Consider the following 10054-nt stretch of genomic DNA (forward strand, 5'->3'; position numbering starts at 1 on the left):
TACTATTATCAGAAAAGCTCTACACAACATAAAGAAGAAATTTCATTTTTTTCCTATGCAACAAACAGTTATGCAACTTCCATTTCTTAAGTCATTTGATTTAACAATTCCGAGATAAAAAAAACTAAATTAATATGAAAAATTTAGATTAAATTAAAAATAGATATTTTAGCATCTTTTAAAAAATTAGGAAATTAAAAGAATTTAAACACTTTCTGTGAATACCTTTTTCATAAAATTGTTGTATCTGAAATGTCTCCCCTAGAACGGGAAAGGACATACTTGAATTTCTAATAATTATGAAGATGAAAAAGCAGTAAAATATCTACTTAATTTTGCCTCCATGAAATTAATATTTTCTGAGCAATGACCTCAAAAATCAATACAGAAATGAAAAAGCAAGAAAATGTATAATTTTGTACAGAAAAAAATGCCTTAATAAAGTTTAGAAAAATGTTTAATATATTATAGCTTTATCTGAAGTATTTTTTTTAGTTTCTGTTGAATTATTATTTAAATTTTATCAATATCACAAGAGCAGACGTAAACATCTTTTAAGCTGTTTGCTAAGAAGTATTCTTAGTTGTAGAGAATATTTTTTCTAGATTTGATAGAAATTATTCTTTATCGATCTCAGTTGTTTTAAATTTGTTTCTGAACATGCGTATCTTAAACTTTTGATAAGTAGTAAACCAACAAGTGTGTATGTATTTTCATAAATTGAAAAATAATAAATTCCTATCAGATAGTTTATTTTATCATGTGATGGTGAGTTTCATTAAATGTATTTTAGAGAGAATTATTTTAATTACATTTAACATTTAAAAGTTCAAATTTATTCTCCTATATTCATTAATTTACACTTAAATTGTATATTTTATGCCTTTAAGATTCTTTTAAACATTCATACAAAGTTACTAGTCATCTAATAAAAGAAAATTATAAATCAAGGAATCAAATCGGTCTTTCAAATCACTTAAAAAATTGGTTTTTAAAAAAAGAATCTAGTTACCTTAAGCTCAAAAAATACCATTAGATAAATTCAAAATATTTTAATTAATAGTTCCATTGCTAGATTGAACACATTTGAGATAGATTTTAGTGTGATCACTTGTACAATACAGCCCATTCTGAATGTTTTAAGAACTTCCCAAATTAACCATTAATCTTCTTAAGATTTCATTGTCTCCCTACATTTCAGTGACAACCTTGATTAACATAAACGCAAACGCTTGATTAGCATGACTAACTCTTCCTCCCTGAAATTCTCTGTAACTTCTCCCGTTTCTTTAAATCCGGGAGAAGATTCTGCATTTTCGGGGAAAGAGCCAGGAGGAGTTTCAAGATGAACTTCTTCAGGGGACGTTTTATCTAGAAACAAATCAGAAGTGAGGATTTCATTGTTGTTCAAATCCTCTGAACTACCGTTATTTACTAGCGTAGAGTTCTCCTCAACCACAGTGTTTTCTTCGAGATCTGTATGTTCAAAAGAAGGTGCGTTAAACTTGTCTAAAAAATTGTCCACAATCATCAGCAGATCATCAGCTCTTTTTTCCAAATGTTCTTGGAAAGAATGCGACTTTTCTAAAAGAATTTGAGTCTTCTTATCCAAACAACACAATCGCGTTGCAGATAAATTTTCGGAATTTGATTTTTCCAGATGTAATATTTCCATTCGACTAGTTTCTTCTTTGTTCAGAAACCTCTCTGTGAATAATTCATCCTCCAACGAATTGATTTCGATTTCATTAGCTCCGTTTTCCTCTCGTAAACAATGGTTAATGCAATAATTATGACACTCACGTGAACGCTCTTTTTCCAGTTCAAGATGTAGATTTTTTATTTCTTCAGACATAATATCAATCTTTGAATAATCGGAGAACTGCTTTTCAGATTCATAGGTTTTGCTCAAATTACCCGTTTCAATCACCATAGAATCACGCGATTGTCCGATAATGTCTCTCTCTTCAGAAATTGCTGCAATCTTCTTCTCTTGCAGATCACATTTTTGAGATAAACGTATGAGCTGATCGCACAGCTTCAGAACACCATTCTGTATAGAGCTTTCAAACAATGATTCCTGCAAACCCTCTATCTTCAAATGTTGCAACTTATCTACCATTGATGCTTTCAAAGCCTGATCCATAGCTGCATGGCTTGTACTCAAATTGTATAGCTCTTCCTGCAAGGACATGTTTTTTTCAATTGCAGAATCTCTTTCAGAGGTGACTGTGGCTATCTTTTGCTCTTGCTCAACGCGGAACTGCTTCAATCTTTGAAGATTGGAAAACAACCTGAAAATTCCTTCCTGAATATTCTCAGCAAGCAGCATTGCCCTCAGATCAACCCCGGTGATCTTGTCGGTGGGCTTCTCGTCGATTGATGGACAGATTTCATGCAAAGGCTTAAGAGAACAGGTGATGCTCTCCTTTGAATTTATTTTGCTCAAAACTTCCAAGCACACATCAAACATCTTTCTGAAATTACATCTTCTTGAAATATCCTGAAATAATTTCTGTGTAATTGTTCTCATGCCCTGATGATGAATTAGATTCCTCTCCTCATAAAACGCCAGCTCTTCTTCTAGCTTGATCTATAAAGAAAGACAAATTTATTTCAGCTAGTGCATTTAGCAGAAATTTAAAAGCTCGCTCAAACTAGTCATTTATTATCATGATTACTATGCACCATTGTGCATTATCGTATCCTTATGTACGATGCATTATTGTACTTATTATCCTACTTAGTATGTATCCATATGTATTATCGTATTTATTACATACCCTTATGCACTATCGCATTTATGTATTAATCTTCCAAATAAAAAACTGTGCATGTTAGTGTTGGAACTCATATATCCTTCCTTCTTCTTATATCCTTATATGTATTAGCAACATAGGTTACTTTTAGGAATTTAAAGAATTTCGGTTAGGTATCGGCAATAATGTTTCCTAATCGATGAAAAACACAATCCCGGAAGTTTTTGGCTTAAGCTAGTTAAAAAATAACGTTGGGGACTTTAAAATAATCAGATACACTGATTGTTTTCGTATAATTCAAGATTTGTTTTAAAACAATTTCTGAATATTTTTAAAATGCTATTGTTTTAAAAAGAAAAAAATATATAACTATAAACTAAAAATATATTTTAAACTTTTAAAGATTTTCTAACCATGCTAAACCTTTAAAAATACATATAATGAAACTTGATTAACAACACCATTACACAATTGCTTACTATCAAAAAATTTGAATTATCCTACAGAAAAAAGTAGACAATGCTTTTTTGAATAAAAAAAGAGGACTTTGCTAATGTTTTTCTTTGTGCAAGGTTTTAAACTTATAAATAAATTTCCCTCTGTAGCAATTTGTTTTTACCTTCACTTCAATGTTTTCATCAAGTTTTCAAAACTTTAAAATATTTAATTCTTCTAATGAGGCTTTTTTATAAAGTAGTGTTAATTTGGGTAGTTTTAAGAGCCTTATATTTTAATGTTCTAATTGATCAAAATAACTTCAAATTTTAAAATAAAAATTTAATACGTATTTCGTCAATTAAAAAATATTTTTAACTTTAATTGATACTTACAGAAAATTAAAACAAAAATATGACTTAAATAAATTAAAGAGGATTGCTTTAATTTTCAAATTCTGTTTAAAAGCAATAAGCATAAGAAAATATTACATAAAATATTACTTTTATTTGCAAGTTTTTGATTATACTGTATAAAAAATATTGCAAAAAAATACAAACCATTTCTTCTGTATGTTTCTCGTCCTCTTCACTTTTAACATGCTTTGATTTAGTATTTCCCAATGGGAGCTGAAAACAGAAAAAAATAACATAAGTAAACTTCGAAACTGAATTAAAATAACTGCTGAAGATTTTCACCAGTTGCATGTGAATAAAATTCAAAATCAAACACTGCATTAAGTTCTACTTTACGTTTTTTTTACTGCATTTAGTTGTATTTTACGATTAAAACATGTATGTAGTATTTTATGATTAGTTTAAAATAAATTTTAAGATTCTAGTTTGAATTTTGAAACTTATGAGTTCCAATTTATTGCAGAGCTGTTGGCATAACATTAAAAAATTGTAAATTTTATTATTAAATATATCCTCTTATTTTTGTAAAAAATTATTTTATAAAATTCTAAAATTAACTTTATATTTCAAATTTTGGGACTTCCGCTTATAAAACATGAAATTAAAATTTTAATTGAGTATTTAAAAAAAATGTGTCATAAATAAACTTCAAAACTAGATTAGGACAACTGCTAAAGATCTTCATTTAAATCAGTTGCAAAATAAAATTCAATTTAAACACTGCTTTAAGTACTGATACAATAAAAGTTCAGATACAGTTCGGATACAATAAAACATTTAAGGTATTTATAGTTTCTTTCCAATGAATTTGATCTTCACATCTGCATAGAATAAAAAATATAGAATAAAGAATCTGACATAATTTACTCCCATTGAAATTCGTTTATTTAGAACTGTAAGATAGTAAATATCGACGCTGTTATGTCTGAACTAATTAAAGTAAGAAAAGAACTGTATGCTGTTCAATACAACAATGTACAGTGCTGAACTTATGAGAAAAATTCATTTCTCAACTTTTCAAAATTTATTTTTCTTATATTTTGGTTGAAAAAACTGGAGTTTAAATTTTAATATTATTGTTTTAGTCTTGGGGTAAAAGTAATAAGTTAATGAGTAAAAAAAAGATGTTTTTTAAGTAAACTATAAACAAATGTCTATAATAAGTTATTAAATTTGAGAATGGAATATAATTGAAATGAAAAACAAAATAAAGACACTGATCTTAATAAAAATTCAAAACAAACTTACAGCATCCATTGAACCAATGAATGTATATTCAGCTTCTTTTTTCTGTAATGGTGCCATATTCTGTGCGGCCATAGCTTTAAGAAAGAAAAATCTGAAAATAAAATAATTTTTGGTATGTTTCAATAAGAATATTTTTTTTATATTTTTGCTGTACGTTAAATTTTAAGAAAGCTAAACATTTACGAAAAAATAAGGCGTTTAAAATGTTATAAATTATAGAAATAATGTTTTTTTTAACTTTTTGTAGTATTTATGATGAAAGTGTACAATATTTTCGGATAAAAAAGCTTCAAAAAAAGTAAAGCTTCAGTAAATGTTAAGATTTATATCAAGGAGCATGCAACCTCGCTCTTTTTCTTCTTTATTTAATCAACATCCACTAGAACGTGGTATTAAGAAATATAGATCTCGTGAGAAAAAAAATTAACTTTATGCAACTATGGATAAAGAATCAACATTTCAAGCAAAAAAGCTGAACAAATCTTGAAATAAACAACAAAAAAAACCACTTAAGTTTGCAATAACATTCGAACAGTTATAAGTTATGAAAATAGAAAAAAAGAAACTCTTGTTAAAATTATAATGCGAAATGTTCTCATTAACTTTAAATTTCAACTCTGTAGTTACATTCCATAGACAAACCTAAATTTTATTTTTACTACAAGTTTAATAGCTATTAATTTTTGAAGTAACAATCAAATCTAAAAAATAATATCATGTTTAGTCTATTTCAACAAGTGCATTTAAATAAGGCAAATGCAACTTTAACATGTCTCATATACGATAAATTTTGAGAAAGCTAAGCATGAAGGGGAAAAAATCGCTTAAAGCGTTGCAAATAGTAAAAATAATGTTCATTATTCACTTATAGCAAATGTACAACATTTTAAGAAAGGGAAACTTCGGGAAAAGGTCTTGGACCAAATGTTCATTTTCTAATTAATAATCACACTATCCTATAGTTAAGAAAAATATCAATTGGTTTTAATAAATCGAAGCCATATTATAAGAATTTCTTACTTTTTTGAAAAAGGAAGCTGGAAGCTTAGCTCGCCAGTCCCCGAAACCGGTCTCTCAACCGGTTTAGAAAAAGTCAGGGAATATTTATGTTTTAAAATATACAATTATTCTAGTTTTACGTAAAAATATTTTTTGAAATGTTAATCAGAAAATATTGGACGGTCACGTGGATTTTAAAAATAATCATCTTAACATGAAAAAAAGAAAAAAGTTTAACTTGAAAAACACAGAATGTGTGATTCATTGCGAAGAAATAAATTAGAAGTAATAATTATCGTTTAACGAAACTCATAGCAATTAAAATAAAGAACAGTTATCATTAATCATTATTATTTTTCAAAAATTTTGCTATAAATGTAAAGTTTTATACACATCAACAAGCAATCTTTCACTCTTTTTTTTTTCTATATTTAAGTAACATCCACTCGAAAGAGATTTAAAAAAAGAAAGATGTCGTGGAGGAAAAAGAATTTTTATACAACAATGTATAAATAATCAATATTTAAAGCAAAAAAGTTGAGCAAATCTTGAAAAAAAAACCCCACTTAATATTACAATAACTCTCGAACGGTAAGAAATCTTAAAAAATAGAAAAAAACGAAATCTTGTTTTTTAGATTCTGAGCCGCGAAGCAACATATAAAATTATCAAAAGAAAGAATTTATATAGTCACAATGGATATCAACAGAAACTTCTGGTACGTTAAGTGATAAAAAACGAGAAAATAGAGAAGTTCTTGTTAAAACTGATGAAAAAATACGTTTTGAAAATAGCAAAATTTAAACTATGGTGCGAGTTTGAACAACAAGTGCAATAGAAAATATTTACCTCAAAATGTAATGTGTAAATATTATAAAATATTTTCCTAAAAGTCATTTTACATAAAGAACCAGAGAAAGGTGAATTAGATATATCCAAGTAAATGTTATAAAATTATGATGTTGTAAGTAATTGAGACACATAAAGATCGTTTTGAAAAGTAAAGAGCATAATTTTTGGAAAGATGTGATCAGGATATAAAGCTTACAAATATAAGTTATACATGGAAGAGAAAATTAATATGCTCATTTGCATTATAAAGTTCTTAAATCTGAATTATTATTGTTTAATTAGTATTTTTAGTAAGTTCACTGTAGTTACTACTATTGTAAGTCAGTTATTTATTGTTGTGCATGTAAAAGTATTAAAAAGCTCTAATTTTATAAATTTTTTCTAATTAATTTTTTCTAAACTAGAGAATAATAGCACATAACTTTATGGATGACAACTTATATATACTGACTACTGACACTCACTGATAACTACTGATATTCTCTAATAAACATATAAATGCTGAATGTCAGGAATATTTAATGAAACGTAAATTGAAATTAGTCAACGAATTAGTGAAACTCACAAATATCTAGAAATCCCTTACAGTTAGCATACGAATGGAAATTGCAATGAAAATTAGATTATTCAAAAGATATGAAATAGAATTAAGTTATATTCATTAATTATGTACTTAACATTAAGAATAAATTTTTACACTTCATGAAAAACTGAAATTTTCTTCTAGAAATCTCTAATAGCTAGCATGCATTAAAAGGAATTCGAGACAATTGATTATTCAATATATATCAAATGTAATTAATTACGTACTAAACATCTAATTAAATTATTACATTTAAAAACATCTAATTAAATTATTACATTTAAAGAAAAACTGAAATTTTTTTTTTAGAAATCCCTTATAACTAGCAAACATCAAATGAAGTTGATGTATACTTTATGGCTAAACTATATGAATTAATTATTACTAAGCACCGAGAAAAATTTTATACACTCAATAAAAAACTTTTCCAGGAATCTGCATTCAGGCTGAAATATCTATGAAATATTTTATAATATAATAAATATCAATTTTAATTAATTTAATATCATTAAATTTTAATTCACATAACAAATCATTTGCCATTAACTTATAATATTTAGCTAATTTTTAGTCTATATTATTAATTGTTAGTATATAGTCAGCATTTAATTACTGTTTACACTTACACCGAAGAGCCATTACATTATGTCCACCCTGCTAATAACATGTAGGACCACTTTTAGCCCTCAAAACTGCTAACACCAGCCTTGGCATTGATTCCACAAAGTACTGATTGAGGTATCTGGTACCAAGCGCTCACCAACTGGTCCTCCAATTCCCTCCCATTGCGAGGGGGGTAGCGTGGCAGCACGAACTTGGTTTTCCAAGTAGGACCTTAAATGCTCTATTGGATTAAGGTCAGGGGAATTTGGGGGCCAAGACATGACTTGAAAGTCACTGGAATGTTCCTCGAACCAATCCATGACGATTCGACCCTTATTACATGGTGCATTATCCTGTTGGTAAACACCATCCCCCTCAGGAAAAACTGTTGCCGTGAATGGGTGAACCTGGTCTGCTACTATGTTCAAGTAACTTACAGACGTCAGGGATTGTTCTATGAGAATTATGGGTCCTAATGTGTCCCATGAAAATATTGTTCCGAGGCGAGATACCACAAAGACCTGGGCGAGCCCATTGTTATAGATGGAGGGTGGTTATAATGTAATGGCTTTTCGGTGTATGGTTCAAGATCACTCTTTTTTCGCAATGTAGGTAATAGGGTATTACAATTGAATATTATGAGTAAAAAATTTTTTTTGCAAAATATTTCTCTCTTCATCTGATAATCAACTCATAAATTATTTAAATTTTCTTTTATACTCATTAGAGGTAATTGAAATCATGAAATATATTACATACAAAAAAAGAGCGAGGAAATAGTTTGAATAATTCCGAAATATTTAATAATAATATCGGATTCAAATTTAAAATATAAAAATTTAGTTAAAAAATACATTATTTAAGCAATGAATAAAAATGAAACTGTAATAACTAAAATGAAGGTAAAAAAAATTAAAATTTATTTACTAAGAAATATAAAAAGATTTCTCTGCAAAAAAGTAATAGATAAATAAAAAAATAAAAGAGTAATAGATAAAAAAAAAATAAAAGAGTAATAGATAAATAAAAAAAATAAAAAAGTACTAATTTTAAGTTTGTGAAATCAGCGATCGTTTCTACATTCCTTTAAAAACTAAATGTCTGCTGCATATTTCACACTAAAAATTATATAAATACATATAAAATTCCCCTCTGCAATTAAAAAACAGAATTAAAAAGCTTTTCTATTCGTGTAAAGAATTTCAACCGGGTTCTCAACACTTCTGAACGAATATCGCTGCCTTAATCCCTTTAAGCCCCACAACTCAGCTAAACACTATAACATATAATCAGTGAGCATAATCAGTGACCGATTAAATTAAATTTCAAAATCACTTTGAAATAAATATTTAAATAATATAAGCTCTAAGAAATTACAAAAAAAAATAAAATAAATAAACAGTCTTACCTTATGTTTCACAAGTCTTTTTATAGCAAACTTTCAAATTCCACAACGCAATTTAGCAGTTTGAATATTTCTTCTCTGTGGAATACCCAGTTTATCAACTTCACTACACATCTACTATAACTTTGTTTCGGACAATTGTTTGAACCTGTGGTACCGTTAACTGCACCAGTCTGAATAACAGCTGATAAGATGGTCAGCTAAAGGTGGGTGGTCAAGTAGGAGTAGAAATAATGAGTATAGTGAATGGTAAGATCTCTTATTCTTGACGAGTGCTGTAGTGATTTGAACAATGCATGTTCGTGTTCAATAGCAAACAGATGTTGAACCATGAGAATAACTGGTGTGATAGTAAAAATAAATCATAATAAAACTGCTTCAACTACAAATGAATAGTTAAATACAGGCTTGTCAATTTTGAATAGGATGAAAACACAACTGATAAGGTAACGACCAGACACCCTACTTTGAAGAATTTCGAATGATGGTTATTGTTAAAGTGGAAAATTTCTGTTCATGAAATTTATATGGATAAATGGTAAATGGGAAGAAATTTCTTCAGAATTTTATTTCTGTGTTAAAAAAAAAAATAGGTAATTATTTTTAAGCTCTAATTAGTGCATAATGAATTTAATGCATACACGTGGTGGAAAATACATATTTCCTTTTTTCAAATTTTAATTAGTTTTTATTTCTTTGATTTTTTTTTATTTATTTATGATGGTATGAGGAATGAGGGAAATCTCGGCTTTAA

General features: G+C 27.8%; 1 protein-coding gene across 3 annotated transcripts; it reads right to left on the reverse strand.

Annotated features, from left to right (window-relative positions):
• Positions 1–1037: 1037 nt before the first annotated feature.
• LOC107457388 (uncharacterized) lies at positions 1038–9754 on the reverse strand. 3 transcript variants are annotated; one of them, XM_071180947.1, is made up of 4 exons: positions 9260–9754; positions 4859–5006; positions 3755–3823; positions 1038–2593 (listed from the first exon to the last, which is right to left on the reverse strand). In XM_071180947.1, exons 2-4 carry the CDS (start codon positions 4928–4930, stop codon positions 1214–1216), a joined length of 1521 nt encoding a protein of 506 aa, XP_071037048.1. In that variant the 5' UTR covers positions 4931–5006; positions 9260–9754; the 3' UTR covers positions 1038–1213. The 3 variants fall into 3 exon arrangements, with proteins under 3 accessions (XP_071037048.1, XP_015931031.2, XP_015931032.2); XM_016075545.3 differs by having other exon boundaries at positions 4859–4949; positions 9304–9746; XM_016075546.3 differs by lacking the exon at positions 9260–9754 and adding an exon at positions 7919–8087 and having other exon boundaries at positions 4859–4949.
• Positions 9755–10054: the final 300 nt, after the last annotated feature.

The sequence above is a fragment of the Parasteatoda tepidariorum genome, chromosome 5, assembly GCF_043381705.1.
Source record: "Parasteatoda tepidariorum isolate YZ-2023 chromosome 5, CAS_Ptep_4.0, whole genome shotgun sequence".
Taxonomy (NCBI): Eukaryota; Metazoa; Arthropoda; class Arachnida; order Araneae; family Theridiidae; genus Parasteatoda; species Parasteatoda tepidariorum.